Source organism: Pieris napi, chromosome 3 (assembly GCF_905475465.1).
Source record: "Pieris napi chromosome 3, ilPieNapi1.2, whole genome shotgun sequence".
In the NCBI taxonomy this organism is placed as follows: Eukaryota; Metazoa; Arthropoda; class Insecta; order Lepidoptera; family Pieridae; genus Pieris; species Pieris napi.
This window is the reverse complement of record NC_062236.1, coordinates 6,719,699-6,736,870: the sequence shown is the minus strand read 5'-3', so window position 1 is coordinate 6,736,870 and position 17,172 is coordinate 6,719,699. Positions and strand designations below refer to the sequence as shown.

The 17,172-nt window shown below is 33.1% G+C and overlaps 2 protein-coding genes across 2 annotated transcripts; one reads left to right on the top strand and one right to left on the bottom strand.

The window, feature by feature from the left end:
- Positions 1-2,823: 2,823 nt before the first annotated feature.
- On the top strand, positions 2,824-15,497 carry LOC125063601 (centrosomal protein of 162 kDa). Its single transcript, XM_047670111.1, has 5 exons — positions 2,824-3,425; positions 9,324-9,879; positions 12,426-12,941; positions 13,712-13,926; positions 14,889-15,497. Exons 1-5 carry the CDS (start codon positions 3,057-3,059, stop codon positions 15,099-15,101), a joined length of 1,869 nt encoding a protein of 622 aa, XP_047526067.1. The 5' UTR covers positions 2,824-3,056; the 3' UTR covers positions 15,102-15,497.
- On the bottom strand, positions 3,442-8,559 carry LOC125063602 (carboxypeptidase B-like). The gene is made up of 9 exons (XM_047670112.1): positions 8,427-8,559; positions 6,634-7,050; positions 6,138-6,329; positions 5,291-5,424; positions 5,055-5,215; positions 4,680-4,808; positions 4,413-4,509; positions 3,878-4,024; positions 3,442-3,762 (listed from the first exon to the last, which is right to left on the bottom strand). The coding sequence occupies exons 1-9, from the start codon at positions 8,515-8,517 to the stop codon at positions 3,523-3,525; spliced, it is 1,608 nt and encodes a 535-aa protein (XP_047526068.1). The 5' UTR covers positions 8,518-8,559; the 3' UTR covers positions 3,442-3,522.
- Positions 15,498-17,172: the final 1,675 nt, after the last annotated feature.

The window sequence follows — 17,172 nt, the reverse complement described above, 5'->3', positions numbered from 1 at the left end:
TTGGCGTAGTAATTTCAAATCTATCATTTTCTTCAAAATTAAATTATACCACTGGTTAATTGAAGGGTCAAATAATTTATTATAGACCACAAGCCCATGAACAAAAAATACCTGTGAAATGACCCAACGTGAATTACGCTTAGAAGGCTGTTACTATATCTGAAAATAGCTCTGAGCACTATGCCGTCATTTCTGAGCGGTACATGTGAGTACGTGAGTGAATGGACTTTCTCAGGTACAATGGGGGAATTTCGACTAATTATTAATGTACGGCTTTGTTATAAGTGTATAGATGATTAAAAATAAATGTCGAAAAACCTAGTGCCGTACAAAAGTGATGGTGCCGGAAGTCGGTGCAAATTTTTAATTCGACGACAGTTGCAGAAGCAATATAGGTCATTTATTACTGTACGGCATTTGTGTGATTCCTTTTGGACACATATACAGATACTTTACCCGTAAACGCCGTACATATTCCCAGCGGAGCGGTCGAAAGCCAAGGGTCGCAACATATGTCTGATTAGCATATAGGTGATGATGATATGAAACAACATAAAATTAAATGATCTTGAGAGTACTTCACAAATAGATAACATTTTCCAGCATGCCGTACATTTTTTGTGGAACACATAGGTGTATGGGGTAAATTACTTTCCTCAGAAAAGAGTCATTTTCCGGTGACATTTATCTGAACGGCAATAACACAGGTTATTAATACTTTAGACAATCTTTAATAAAAGATAAATGCCGTACACTTTCGATAGTCCGCTACCACCGCCTACCAATACAGGGCGTCCCAAAGTTATGGGAAATGAAGGGAAAGTACCTTAAATATCGTAGATAGGGTATTTTACTAAAAGAAGACTTTATGTTATTTTTAAAAGTTATTAATTCTGCATTCAAAGATTTTTTAAAAATTACTTGCCTCGTCTGGGAATCGAACCGACTTAAATGTAAAAAAAAACACCCCTACTTTTATGATGCCAATCGAAAGAATGGCCAAAAACTAATAACTCTTCTTAAGTAACATAGTATTTTAAAAGAAAGGAACAGCGTGAATATATCTTTTTAATCAAATTAAAAACATTATCTATCGTATTCGGCCTAAAAAAATCCCCTACGAGTCTGTTACTTTAGAAAAGTTATTAGGTTTTGGCCATTCTTTCGATTGGCATCATAAAAGTAGGGGTGTTTTTTTTTTTAAATTTAAGCCGGTTCGATTTCCAGACGAGGCAAGTAGTTTTTAAAAAATCTTTGAATGCAGAATTACTAACTTTTAAAAATAACATAAAGTCTTCTTTTAGTAAAATACCCTATCTGCGATATTTAAGGTACTTTCCTTTCATGTCTCATAACTTTGGGACGCCCTGTATTATATTTTTATTTTTGTTAAAAATATTTTTCCTTTACCTCTCTCTGCTGGTACGATAAGGCTGTAAATATACTTTACAGCCTTATGGTAGTATACTCAGATATGTACAGTTATTAATGACCTTAAGGGACACCTCAAACGTCGTCGAAGTTTTTATCAGCTGTAAAGAATAATCTGGAGTAAAATGTACGGCATCTGGTTTTTTTTGTTTATTTATATTTGTTACATATAAAATAACAATAATCTTTGAAAATATTACTCCCCATATTACTCTAGGAGCATTTGAAAAGTCATCTAAATTTCGGAAATTTCATATATTTTTTATCATAATATTTTTATTTGTTACCATTTATAATGAACGGCTATAAAGTACAACGGTAATGTTTAGTAACATTATGTAAAAAAACAAGTTGCCGTACATTATTCTCTGATCTTACAGCAGTAAGAACTTGGTAAATCCTGAAATTTCGATAAATATTTAATTACACAAATATTAACTATAATATTTGGACGGCATAATTATAAAACATTATTGTCCGTGTTAAATAATATTTTGAACATGTTGCCGTACATTTTACAATGACCTTAGGGTATATGGGTGTAGGGGTAGGGTTCCGACCCTTGGCTTTCGACCGCTCCGCTGGAAATATGTACGGCGTTTACGGGTAAAGTATCTGTATATGTGTCCAAAAGGAATCACACAAATGCCGTACAGTAATAAATGACCTATATTGCTTCTGCAACTGTCGTCGAATTAAAAATTTGCACCGACTTCCGGCACCATCACTTTTGTACGGCACTAGGTTTTTCGACATTATTTTTAATCATCTATACACTTATAACAAAGCCGTACATTAATAATTAGTCGAAATTCCCCCATTGTACCTGAGAAAGTCCATTCACTCACGTACTCACATGTACCGCTCAGAAATGACGGCATAGTGCTCAGAGCTATTTTCAGATATAGTAACAGCCTTCTAAGCGTAATTCACGTTGGGTCATTTCACAGGTATTTTTTGTTCATGGGCTTGTGGTCTATTACGATAATCGAGAACAGTGAAGGGGGAAGTGCCGCTATTTTGTGGTTATGTTATATTTTGCTGCGTATTGAGTTTTGCAATAAGTATAACTTTTGACTAAGAAAAGCTACGGTGTACATTTAAGTTCAGTTAAGATCGTTCGTTTTTATATTGTAATATGATGTAATATGAAACTTATAACTTATAACACACGAACGTGTCCATGACACAGCCACATGCCAGAGCCACCAACTTACATAATTAAAAAACGATAAAGATTATTTTATCTTCTTAGTAGCATTAGGATGGCGTGGAAAAATAAAGGACGTACGTTTGCAATTTTAGGGCGGTGTCTATATTTTATATCTTGATCTTAAGCGTTAAAGAGTATGATTTATAGACTGTGATAGTAATAAATAATCTGTCAGTGGTAGGTGGCTATACTTAAATACATTGGCCTAAAGGTCTAGCCATAAACTCCAAAAAAAACTTATATACTAGTAATTAGTAATCTGTGCAGTTGCCTAGCAACCGGAAAGAATTTACAAAATGCCATCAACAAAATAATCACGTTTGTTAGATGTAAATGTTTCATTAAAATATGTGGTATAACAAAGTAAAACATTAGACAATATTTATGATAGTGTCTTAACAATATTTCTAACATGTCATCCATATCTAGTTCGAAGGAAATTAAGGAAATGTCCTGTGACAACAGTAATAAGGAGTTCCTACTCTTGGAAAAAACTTGTGAAGCCCTCAAAGACAGCGATGAAGAAATTAAAATGATCTTCAATGAAATCAAAAAACTATCTCACAATAATCATGTTGAAATAACCGACGAAGACGACGTGGAGTTGATATTGAGGAAAGCCGAAAACATAGCGAATGAAACAGAAAACTTACTGAAAAGCAGTCCATTGGTTACTAATACGGCTACCTCGTATCTAGGTGATACATCAGTTATTTCCGAAGTAAAAGTTGATAAGTCAAAGAGCTTAGAAGCTTCCAAGGAAGGCAACAAATCCTTTAAGGTAATAAAAGTCTGTCCAAGATTAATAATTTATTAAAATTCTTAAATATTAAGTTTAAATCACAACCTTAGAAATAAAATAAATAGTTTATACGAATTTAATATTTGTTTACATAATGCGCCAATACTCTTAATCCTGCCAGGGATTCTTTAGCAACAGGTTCAATGTACGAAGTAGGCAATATGAAACCATATCGGCCTGTGTCACCCAGTTCTATTGTAAATGAGTACTTGATTCCTTGCCCTTTTGCCCAGTCATCTGATCCTCCTGCAGCAGGATACAATACTCCACTTGATGATCCCACTGTGTATTTTGACCCATCAATTTGTTTTATTGCCTATAAAATTTCAAAACAATCAACAACTCAACTTTTCAACTTTATGATCAGAAAACTAAACTTACTTAATTTGCTTTTTTTAAATGTGGGCCTTTTATTAAAATGTATTACTTACATCTGCCATGCTCTTTCCAACGTCATCTAGGGTTTTGTGATCTGGGGGCACCACATTATCATATCCCCATGGGTACAAAATGTACTGGCCATAACTGTGGTAAGTTAGGTATGCTGTAAAGTTAGCTGCTGTATTCTTGATAAAATCCTGGAAATAATTTTTGCCTTATAATATTCTATATTTGAAAAATATATTTTTATGGGATAGGCAATCCTAATTTTAAGCCAGAAAAATTTGATAACAATGCTTGTTGATTACCAGACAGTATTTATAATATGGTTTCTAGTTTCAATTGTCTATTGTATTATTTTGAGGCATTAAATGACAACACATATATACAAGTACATGTCTTTTCCTTAGCTTAATTAGTACCCTTAAGGTTTGAAGGACCACTTATTCTAATCACCATAGATAAGGATAAATTACCACTTATATTTTATCAATTAAGTGTCTCTGAAACTGTATTCTATTTGTCTATGACTCAGGGGCTCCTTCAGTTGAAAAACATATTTACGTAAAATTTTATGCCACTTACTCCCAAAGCTTTCGATTCTGGCTCTGAGAACATTCGGTTTCCTCTGAAAATGTCACTGCAGGGATTGGCTGAAGCACCCTTGCCGCCCCAACGGTATCTATAAAATATACGCATTAAATCAACCGCACTCAACACTAACTTGCGTTTTAAATAATATTGTATATCCTACATACAAGTGTAAAAAGAGTATGCCACGTTCTTGTAAATTACAACAAGAAAATAAAAACTATTAATCCATTTATAATCAATATACAATTTAATTTATACCCGAAATTCCTATTGAGATCGGTACCAGCGCATTGCCTGCCAACAGCTGGTTTTCTGTTTTTTCTCCATAAACGATCAGCGGTGTGGGTGTATTCGTAACCATCAGGGTTCACCACGGGAAGGAAGTACCTTAAATTATAAAGGTGTCGTCTAAACTTATAAAATTACTTCATTAAATCGCATCACAAGTCAATAAATAATTTAATAAAAATACGTAAAACAGCATCTAAAGTGTTTTTTATGTGTCATTGTGCTATTTGCGCACAATTCTACTTGAACAATGTAGGCAACTATTAACTCGTTTGATTTACAGTCATAATTTTGATAATTAGTTTGAAATTTGAACTAAATAAAGTTGCCGTTTTCATATCTTACCAGTCTATATTTCTGATGTCGTCTTCCTCTTCGTCAAAGTTTTCAGCGAATTGGTTGATAAAATACGTGACAGTTGCTGGACTTATCCACTCCCGCGCATGCATCCCACCATCTATGAATACTGCCTTATTTGAAGGTTTACCATTTGATATACGCAATACCTGGCAAGGAAATCAATTTCTAAGATTAAACAGTTTCTGATTTATAAATCTGAAAAAAGGATATCAAAATAATACCTTAAGATCTCTTCCTTCAAATGATTTCCCTATAGACCGAACACTTATTATAGCGGAATATGTTTTGGCTAAGTAGTCTAAAAATCCGTGGATATCCTCAAGTCTATGATATTGCTTCCACGTCATTCGATGTCCTAAAAATTTAATTGTGTTAATTAGCAATTGAAAGTTGATATTAGGTATCAATCTCATTACTAATCTCTATGAAATAAATATTTATTGCCCTAGTGTTACAGTGTATAATATGAAACTACCCTATAGTAATTTTTAAAGTAATGTTAGCATATAGTTTAACACGGATTCGTGTAGGCAGTTTAATCCTTGTTACCATATCGCCCTTGACCTTTTAAAATATTTAATTTGAAAACGTTTTTGCACATCCACCTTTCACGTTATTTACTAACTCTACGACACACATTAAGACAAACGTCTCTATTAATAACGAACAATTAGACATTAGTACAAATATTGCGTTGCTTTTTATTCAATAACGAACCCCAGTTGGCATATGGCCAGTATTCCTTTGGCATCTCTATTGCATTATAGCCCATGTAGACACCTAAATACCCTAATTTCCGGCGATTGGCCCTGTAACGCCAAAATTTGTAAGATTTCGCTGTAACAAGACCACATAACTCTGGAAAACTAGGTTTTTTATGTAATTTAATCATACAAAACAAGCGGACAGGATGCTTGATATGTGCAAATTAAAGTTTTGTAGATTACGATGTTGATAATCTTTTCGGTGGCTGGTTTGTTTGTTATGAGATGCTAGAAACCTTAAACACACAAATAAATTATGATCTCAAGTCTCCAATAATAATTATTATGAAGTACAATTATTAACCTCTTCTATCCTGCAATTCGATTTCGTTTTGGTCTAGTGGAGGGTTTTCTTCGTCGATTCGCTTTTGTAGATCATCGATGATGATGTCATATTCTATATTTTCCCTTTTGAAAGCCCTTGTTACGTTCTCCACGGCATGGGGCTTGACAAAAACGTCTACGTAAGAGTGGTTTCCGGACCATGTGGCGATTACTGAAATAATAATAACACCCTTGAATGTTTTTTTACACCGTACACAGTAATTTGAAACTAGCACATATATACAGCCTTAAGGAAGACAGTAAATCTAGAAAAACAAATTAGTACGCTTTCTAGACAATAATTAATGTCACAAGCATTGTTCAGTCCATTCAGTTTGAATACAGCAGCTATGCCTTTTGTTGTACAACATGCATAGAAGTGCAAATTAACACGGTTAAAAACGCGATTTAGTTTTTTATTCAGTAACAGTATAAATATAGAAGTAATTTTTTTTTTGCTTTTAGTATGTACTTACAGTTTCTCCTTCGTAGGCGCCCAATGACTGTGCGAACTCTACTGTCCTCAGTTGAGACCTTCCACACTTGAGCCCCTGAGTAGTTTACCTTATTTTCTTTCTCAGCATCCTTAGCAACGCCTAAAACGTCTTTTTGGGATTCATTTGTTTCTCTCTTTTGATCGGCTTTCTCGTTTACTTGTGGCAAGTTTTCATTTATGGTTTCTGATTTTTCAACATTAGTACCAGTTGAAGTACTCCTGTCAGCTGCCTCTATATTTTCTACTTTTTCGTTCAACGCTGGTAATACTTCATTTATGTTTTCTGAAGGTTTTTCATCGAATGCGAGATCTGATGAAAAAGTTGAATAATATTCTGGGCTTTCTGTTGGTTTCTCTGGCTCGAAAGGTTGCTTGACAGACAAACGTTCTGGCCATTCTAGAATATTTATTTAAAACGTTAATTATATACATATAACAATCTTAAATAATATACATTGTTTTTAGGTAATTTTTATGAAGTATTTAAATAAAATAAATCATCAACCTCTTTAGGTCTTGGCCTCAGATTTCGGAATCTGTTTCATGATCATTTTTTAATCTTATAAAGAGGTGATCAGCCTCCAGTGCCTGACACACACCGTCGAATTTTTGTGTCTAAGACATGTCGGTCCACACGATGTTTTCCTTCACCGTTCGAGCAAATGTTAAATGCGCACATAGAAAGAAAGTCCATTGGTGTACAGCCGGGGATCGAACCTACGACCTCAGGTATGAGAGTCGAACGCTGAAGCCACTAGGCCAACACTGCTCATTATGAAGTATTTACACACATTTTTCATTCATTGGCCTATTATACGTGAAAGTGACTGTAAATTAATTTGGTTAGAATGAATAATTTAAGTAACAAGAAAGTTTTACTTTCGATTGATTTATTGCGTGTATTTAACAGTATGCTTTTTGCTTTACGGTATGTTGTGTGAATTGGTAATGGGATTGTTAATTAGAATGCGGGGCTCGTTCCTTGTAACATGTTAATGACTTTCTCTGGCCAAGGTTCTGTTTTCATTTGTGCTTAACTCGATCTTGTCCGGTTTAACAGTTATATCGGACAGGTTGGCTTATACTTGATATCTTTAGTAGAATTGTTCTTAAGTAAAACCGTTATTTCTTAAAAGCAGCCTTTACAAATTGCGACCAAGATAGCACATAGAGTTTTAGTTTTTTATAATTGTAGAGAATTTGAGTTTAACCGTTTAAGAGTTTGAGGTTCACGGGAGATCCATGAAGATAAATTTATATTTTATTAAATTATATTTTTTATTTAGTATTCCAAGTGTGAATCAAAACAGTACAGTGATTTCCGCAATTTTCAATATTAGATTTTACTCACGTTTTTACTTATGAGGAAAATGCATACGTTTCCAAGTTCCGGTCTTCTTATGTACAAACATACGAGTATATCAGTAAATAATGGTGAAAAGGGAAAAACGTGATTTTATTGATTTGTGATGTATATTATTTATGTATTAGATACACAATTATAATTATGCTTTTATATTATTAAAATAAACACTGTAAAACAAATTCAAAACCAATTTCATCAATATAAATCTTAAAGGATTTGTATTTAAATTAATTCCTTCCATATTCTTTAATGACTATATAATACTTTTGTTACTCAAAGAATTTTCCTTTACATATTATAATTAAACATGCAACATGCTGCTAAATGCAACGAGATGATATAAAAAGATGGTATATAAATAATCTTAAAATCGATTTTTTATTCCTTATTAAATTTTAAATACATACCCTTTCCTGGTGGAAGTTCGTTGAGGAGAGGAGTAGCAAATACCGCGGTGGTGACCGCTAGAAACGCGACCAATCTGTGCCACAACTCCATGGCTACTGACTGACCAAGGAAGTCCCAGCTATGCAACACCCTTTTAAAGCTTTGATACATTGTGCAATCAAATGCGTGTTTTGAATTTAGTGTTCATGAACTTGATATCGCGTAAAACTATGAAAGCGGCATAAGAGCCACATACCTATTTGTAAATATTGTACTTATTTTTGTATGTATGACTCGGTATAAGGACCAGTTTTATAGTGATTAATACAAGGGAAATTTGCCGATTTATGAATATGCAAACACAACTACTTACAGACAAAAATAATAAAGCACAGTAGTTTCCTGTTAGAAAACATGTTCGAGATTTTTATAATATATGCCCGTCAATTAAATTAATGATGGATGATATGTTGTAGGGTAATATTTCCCGCCAAAGTTTGGTGGTCACAAGGCTTTTTAATTATGTTTTCCATGTTCTAAATTGGTGCAGTAACTTAAACATATCTAATTTCAAACACATTTTTGTTTTTTTATCAAACAAAGCTATTTTAAATCATCGTTTATCGGAAAGACAAAATAATCATTATCGATTTTAATCCGATTGGAGGAATTGTCTAACAGTTATATTTATTTAGGAACCAGATTTGCAGCTTCGTCCGCTTTTACCGGTCATTGCCATCGAGTTGCAGTTATTTAATAACGACACTGTTTACTGTAAACACGATTTTCTCCGATTATCCAGCACCAATCGCTATAGGCTTTTATTTTTACAGTTACCGCTCGAGCGAGTCAATGGCCTACATTTTAAAGCATAATTTTATAAAAACATTCATTTAGTATGTTCTATTACATTGTAGGTCAGCCCAGGAGTTAGGCGAAATGGGAAAGACAATATTGATAGTCGACGTAAGTCGAAAACAAGACCTTTCTCCGCAGGAGTAATAGATTCTAAGAAAAAAGAAGCCGCGAAAGTAGCTCGGCTGACGTCTGGTACGCCGAAAAAACTTAATTGTAAACACGATCAGCAGTTGGAAGAGCTAAAGGATACAAATGAAAGAGTGAAAAGTCTTGAATTATTAAACGTACAACTTGTAGACGATTGCAAGGCGTTAAAGAACATAGTAAGGCAATTAGAAGAAGATAAACATGTGGCGGAATTTAAATTAGTTGAATGCGAGAAATTCGTAAATCGGCTTGCAAAGGAATACAACAATAGAGAAACTGAACTTAAAAATTATAAGCAAAATGAGCAAAGTGCATTGGTTGAGTTAAACAAGGAGAAGAATGAAAGAAAGAACTTTAGTATCCAACGCGAGAAAGATGCAATGATTATACAGGACTTGCAAAGGCAGGTTAAGGAAATGGAGTTGATATTAAGGAGGAAACATCCGGACTCTGTTTCCGCGTTAATTGGTAATTGCAATTTGTAATATTTTACTGGAAATTAGTGCACAATATACATAGTTGCGTGTACTATATTTTTATAAAAAAAATTTGACCCGTGTTCTCCCATCAGCTATGCATATATGTACCTATATTAACTATATATGTAATATGTATATACTGTTCATCAGTAGTCGCCTTAACATTGAACAGCAATATATTTCATATCTTTTCTTCTAATTAAAATAAGTCAACACCATTTTTTTTAAATTTACCATATACATGTAAGGTACATTAGAAAGATTTGATTTAACTTTGATTGGTTTGATTGAAGTACATGTTTTCGTATTATAACCAGTGGTCCAAGATCCCAGGGCCGCCAGACGTCACGTATTTTCTGACGGATGAAATGTGGACGATTGGGTAGTGTTAGTATGTACTATGATCGTATGCCTACCTGCTAGCTTGGTCAAACGGCCAATTTCCAGGTATCAGGTAATCAAGGTACACAAAAACATTACTTACTTCACGTAAATTCTCATGGCTGATTTTTATATATGTTTTCGAGTGTATAGTTAGAAATAAATTGTCAATACTCCCAGACACTTTCCGTCGGCCATATTGCTTAACAGACGCTTTAAGGGTCTCAAAATAATTAGTCAACTTCACGTAAATTCTGACGCTCCATTTTTATATATGTTCATCCGACAACTATTATAAAAGCTTTGACAAGAAGACAGACCGATCCAAGGGGCCAATCATCCCCTAAACTAAATTTTAATATCTCTATGAGTGGGAGAGCATTATCTACGCGCATGAGACTGAGTGAGACCGACTGCGCTGTTAAAGCCATGAAAATTACTTGAACAGATATTTTATAATTTTTAGAACTTTTGTTGACAAGTAAATTATAGCAACAAAAATAAGAAAAAAATTGACACAATAAATAATACTAAAGTTAGCCGACATTTTTTTTTGTCAATTTATTAATTAGAACTAAAAAATTTTTTTTTAAAATACCACTTATATTTAAATAGCAGCAATTTTTTTAATTAATTATTTATTGGAAATTTGGAAACAAAGTGGAAAAATATTAATTCTTCAATATTTCTTAACAGTGGCTTTTAATCTTCATTATCATCATCATCAAATATCAATCTTGAAATTGAATATCTAAATCGTGATCGTCATCATCAGCATTATCCTTATTTTCTTCCTCTGTAAAAAACAAGTTAAACAACGAAGGTCTGAAAAAGCTAAAAAGATACAAATAATATGAGAAACGAAAATAATTTACCTGATTGTTCTTCCAGCGACTCACTGACAAAACCCGGTAATTGATCTCCATCGAACCAATGAAAATCATATTTACCATCTTGTAGTGTCCAGCCATTGTTTTCGGGGTTGAAAATATTCATCATCTTCATACTTGCATTGTTCCAAAGCTAGCCCGTCGAAACTGTTGCCAAAGCTCACTTTTACAAGGTGGTAAGTTACTGGCATCGAAGTTTCTTAAATTCTTTCGATTGAATTCTTCATTTATATCAGATACCATGTATGTAAATGATAAACAACTGTAGTCTGGCAGCATCTACATCAATTATTCCAGGAACGTTGTAAACATCACAGATAAATTTTTGTATTATGTTGAATACACGTTCTTCTTCATCTACATCACCAACAAAATCCAACGTACCAAAAGGGTGAAATGCTTGTTGGTACTCTTCATTTTTCTTCAAAATATTAAACGGCTTTTGCTTGCCCTTTTTGAATAATAATAATTTTTCAAGTAATTTTCATGGCTTTAACAGCGCAGTCGGTCTCACTCAGTCTCATGCGCGTAGATAATGCTCTCCCACTCATAGAGATATTAAAATTTAGTTTAGGGGATGATTGGCCCCTTGGATCGGTCTGTCTTCTTGTCAAAGCTTTTATAATAGTTGTCGGATGAACATATATAAAAATGGAGCGTCAGAATTTACGTGAAGTTGACTAATTATTTTGAGACCCTTAAAGCGTCTGTTAAGCAATATGGCCGACGGAAAGTGTCTGGGAGTATTGACAATTTATTTCTAACTATACACTCGAAAACATATATAAAAATCAGCCATGAGAATTTACGTGAAGTAAGTAATGTTTTTGTGTACCTTGATTACCTGATACCTGGAAATTGGCCGTTTGACCAAGCTAGCAGGTAGGCATACGATCATAGTACATACTAACACTACCCAATTGTTCACATTTCATCCGTCAGAAAATACGTGACGTCTGGCGGCCCTGGGATCTTGCTCTACAGCTCGTTTTCCGTGTGTAAAGTATATTTGCTTCAATTAATTTGAAGGTTCCCATTCTTTTTAAATAATTTACCGTTTATATAAAATAAGTAGTCTACAGTTTTTAGGTTACTTATTTTCCAGGTGATGTTTAAAAATTCCACTCTATATATAAATACATTCTTAAAATTCTCAGGTGTTAAAATATGTAAACCGAATATTTTAAATATGTGTGTTTAATAACCATTTTATGAGTAACGGTAGGTACACATTATTGCATTGATAACGATTATGCTTTTACAGTTGCATCAAAATCATCCACAGTCGACGACAACAAAAAGAAATTGTTAGAAGATCGTATATTGAGATTAGAAAAAGAATTGAAAGACAAAGAAACGCATTTTCACCAGGTTTTAATGACCCTTCAAGAAAAGTTTACCGACATGAAACAGAAATACGAGAATCATATAGTCGACGTAGAGAGACAGCTAATGGATGACAAAAAAACCAATAACGACTTGAAAAATAAAATTAATAGAGTTAATTTACAAGACATTGCCGTCCAAACTGTCCAAAAAAATCAACATACGGTTGGGACACAAACTTTTTTAAAGGCTGACAGAGCATCGTCAGCCGTTAGTAGATTAACCCAGAATTCAGCCTTAATTTTTAACAGACTAAAAGAAGACAGCTACCTCATTGCTACTATAAAGGGATTACAGACTGAACTAACAGCGAAACAACGAACAATTTCTAAAATTAACCGGGAATCGGAAGAGCTAAGAAAGAATTTGAGAAATCTGCAAAAGGAAAAAGAAAGTAGGTGGAACGTAGATAACTATTATTTATTTTTTTCAAGTAATTAATGTTATTAAAAAGAACCATGTCTTTTTGAAGAGAATATTCTTAGTTTTTTCATATTGTTAAATGGCAAAATATACTTACCCGAAATTTTCTGCTATAGTCTGACACATTACATCCCTTTTTTTTAGTAAAAGTAGAGTCTGGCTAATGAAAGAAGATAATTCAATTATTTGAAAGCTTTCGGATGGAAACACAGAATGTCATTGAATTTCTTAGATTAGTTTGATTTATTGTCTTGATACTTCATGCAATTACTCATTTTTATTTCTATTACATATTTTTTCCGAATAGTTAACGTGTATAATAGCCTAAACATTTAGAAAGTTTCATAATCAATGTGAGAGACAGTGATAACAGCAATGACTCTGATGAATCTATGCATATTGATTTTTTGGATTCTGATTATTCCGAATAAAGTTGTGTTGTATAATAATTATAGTTTTAGTTTTGCATGCAACGCTAGTCATTTTAAGTATCAATAGTAAAAGACTAAATACGTCACTATCAATATAAAAAAATAATAAAATAAAATCAAGTATCAAGTAAGTTTAATCCACAAAACTATATAAATTATCAAACTTTTAGGGATACCATACTAATTTTTTTTGAATTTGCCGCGCCTTTTCGTTATCTTCTTTCATTAGCCAGACTCTAGTTTTTTTTAGTATAAGTTTGAATCTAATTGCGAAGCCCCGACGCTGTCTTAAATTTTCCCTTTGTTTCAGTTTTAATGAATTTAAACCCGCAAAAGAAAAATACATGTAGACCAGCTAAGTCGGCTGAGAGTGTGATGCTTAAAGTGACTCATGAGATGGAAGCTGAAATATCAGATGTAAGAAAGCAGAAGGAAGCCCTGATGGAAGAAAGGGTGGGTCTTCTCGCATCTTTAAAAAGGACTAATGAAGACCTAATTATGTTGAAAAAGAAACGTATTCAAGATGTAAGTATTATTTGTTATTTTATGACTACTACATATTTTGGAAAATAAAACTTGAATACCACTGTAAACAATCTCTGATGTATTGCAATCAATATTACTAATTTTTTTTTAATATTATTTAACTTTTAATCGTCAAATATTTCTAATTCAAACATTGTTTTATAAATACTTTATCGATATCACTAGTTTCAAGATTTTGGCAAGTCTGCGATTTGTCAGCCTCCAGCTATATATTTGTCTACATTATTTTTCTCTGTTTATTTTGTTTTCCTTGTTGCCATAAAACGTGTCTATCAATGTGACTCAACATTGATTCAGGATAATCGTATAAAATGTTTTCGTTGTACCATCACGGTCAAAATGAACCAAATTTATTTGTATCCAGTTTGTCAACTAAGTAACCAAATAGCGCTGTAGAACTTGGACGACGTATGTACTAGATCTAGTGTTCTTGTATACCGCATGAGTTAGATATACTTGACTGCTTACTGCGCGGTTAGGTTATCGTCTAAAGAAGTGAATTGTCAATTAATTTTTAAATGCTAAACAGAGTTCTCTTTATTTGCAGAATTGGACTTTAGACAATTAGATTTTAGAACATAAACACATTGATAACAAGCTAAGCAAAGATTTTACAACTTGTATCAATGTTGAGACTGCTCTTAATGCCACAATTTGGGGGCAAACGAATAACAAATGCAATATACAAGGGGCTTGAGACAAAATCACTATACAGAATTTGTATTTAAGTATTGTTTGACATTAGCTCACGATTCGTCACGTGGCCATTTCCATACCAATTCGTGTAGCGTTAGGTTAAAAACATGATGTTTCGATGTCATTTAAGTTATTATTATTTTAGATACTAGATAGTCTAGATTGAAGTGGATAGGATACATTGGATTGAATGTCTAAACCTTGTTGCGTATAAACCATTTGTCACAATTTATTTTTATCAACAGCTCCATACACTACAATTGGCTCATGAAAAAGAGCTAATGCAGATGAACATGCAACTGTACCCTCTACAAGAAGAAATTAAACTGCTAAATCGCACTGTGGAAATTCTTCAGGAACGGGTAAGAACAGCTGATGACAAGTTGATAAAGTATCAAGCGACTGACGTGCACGCGGGTGGGGATAATTTTGGGTCCAAGGGGAATAGCCGTAAGTGATTGGTTATTTTAACTTGGTTACTTTATATTTTTGCCGGTTATCTGTAGATTAAGAAAATTATGCTATTTCATATGTTACTCAATATTATTTAGTGCGTTTAGCACGAATAATGCGAAGGGACAATCAAAATAGTAGGCTTAACGATTTTGGTGTTATATTATTTTTTCATTTGTTTTGTGTCTTAAGAAAGAAATAATAATAAGTATTAATTTACATAATCGACGAAAACAGCTCGCTGTATAAGTAGGTATTAGTCTCGGCACGTAACTTGGCCAGAATTTGCGTCGTGGGGAATAGGCCGCGATTTGACTTAGAAATAATTTAAAAAAAAAGGGTGCGTGTACTTATGTACGCGCGTAAGAAGTCTTCTTTGGCATTATTAAAAATAGTTTTTGATTGCATACAAATAATTAATTACAATTAAATAATCAAAGACTGGAAAAGGAGTCATTATAGTGAATAAAGTTCAGTTTACATTTGAAAAATGTAATAAATAAATTGTTATTATTATTCTCTTACATTACGTGTAACATAAATTCTATTATTATTCGAATGTTGTTTTTAATTTATGTCCAATGCAGTAGCATCTTCCAACTTCATTCTGTTAATTTTGTGTCACGGTGCGCGCGTATCGTAAAATTTCACTTTTTTCATAACGCGCCTAAAGAAGTATAACTAACAAAAACGACTTCTGCTCATCTAATGATTCTGGTCACATTATTTGCCGGCATACCCTCTTAATTATTACGCTAGATATTATTAAAAAACGGAGCCTCTAGATTCTACACAACATAAAAAAATAAATTTGTCTTAAATATTTCGGTCCCTTATTGGTACCTGATCACTATGTGCCTAATTGAAGAGTAATAACACGTTTTAGATAAACTATAATACTTTTTTTCTGTTAAGAAAATATTTTTATGTTTGAAGAGTTTTTGTTTTGACTATGTAGTGCAATGGTTTTCATAAGATTACTTTTAACTATCTAAACCAGTTTGTTACCACATTCTTTCTTTGTCCACGCTTTTATATGCCGTCCATGTTTGCAGTACAGTAAGTATATCTTATTTAAAAAAAACTTAAAATATTAATCTCTGAATAATATTTTCTGTTTTTTTACGTATAAGAAGATGTTAAGATAAGAACAAGAATATATATAGTGATGACACTTCAAGTTCAAAGATCTTAGCAGCATTAACAATGGAATAGAAATTTCGCATTTCTATTTAACGCTAATTTGTGAATTGAATGTAAATTGTATGTATTCTGTTTATTTTCTATACCAGCAATATCGTGCGCTGTCACTTATGCTCGGTTCAACTAGGCATAATATTTTAGTTTTTGGTTTAGTTTGCGATTAAACTATTATATTTTTATCACCGTGTTGTGAAATCTTGGATGAAATAGGTTACGGTTTCACAAAAAAAAAATTAGTAAAATAAATCGAATATTTTTTATGCTAGTTTATGGGCATGGGCCGTAAAAGAGGAATTTAAAATAATATCGAAGCATGTTCTCATGTGTGTGTAAGGCTAGTAATGTTTTAATTAGTATAATTGTTAGAATAATAAAAGATTGGTATTTTCAATCTGTGATCGTTGTTGTTACGCACACTATAATAAATAATTATAATGTAAGCTTTTACTTGCTAGTCAAAAATAATGTGTGATAAATCCCACCGATGTGTTGGTAATAAGGTGCCTTGCAATTTTAATAAATTATTTGTGTATATCTGAGTTTTATTGTATAAAGGTGGGAACTGACCAACGTTACGAGGTGTAATGTAACATGTAATGTTACACAGCGAGCATTCGTGCAGTCAGTACGTCGTGTTACGGGGAAACCAGCGAGCAACGAGCCGCTCGTTGCTCGCTTTGAGTGCTCCACCCGGCTGTCGGTTTTTTGGCGAATCCTTTGACTGTTACGCGGTTCAGTAATTACGCGTCGCACGTCGCGAGTGATCATGATTATGATTTCCTATAAGTTGTGTCTTTTTTAAGTACTTTTGGTCCAATTAAATTCAACAGTTCTTCAAAATCGAGACCTGCGTACAAAGGTTTTATACTGTCT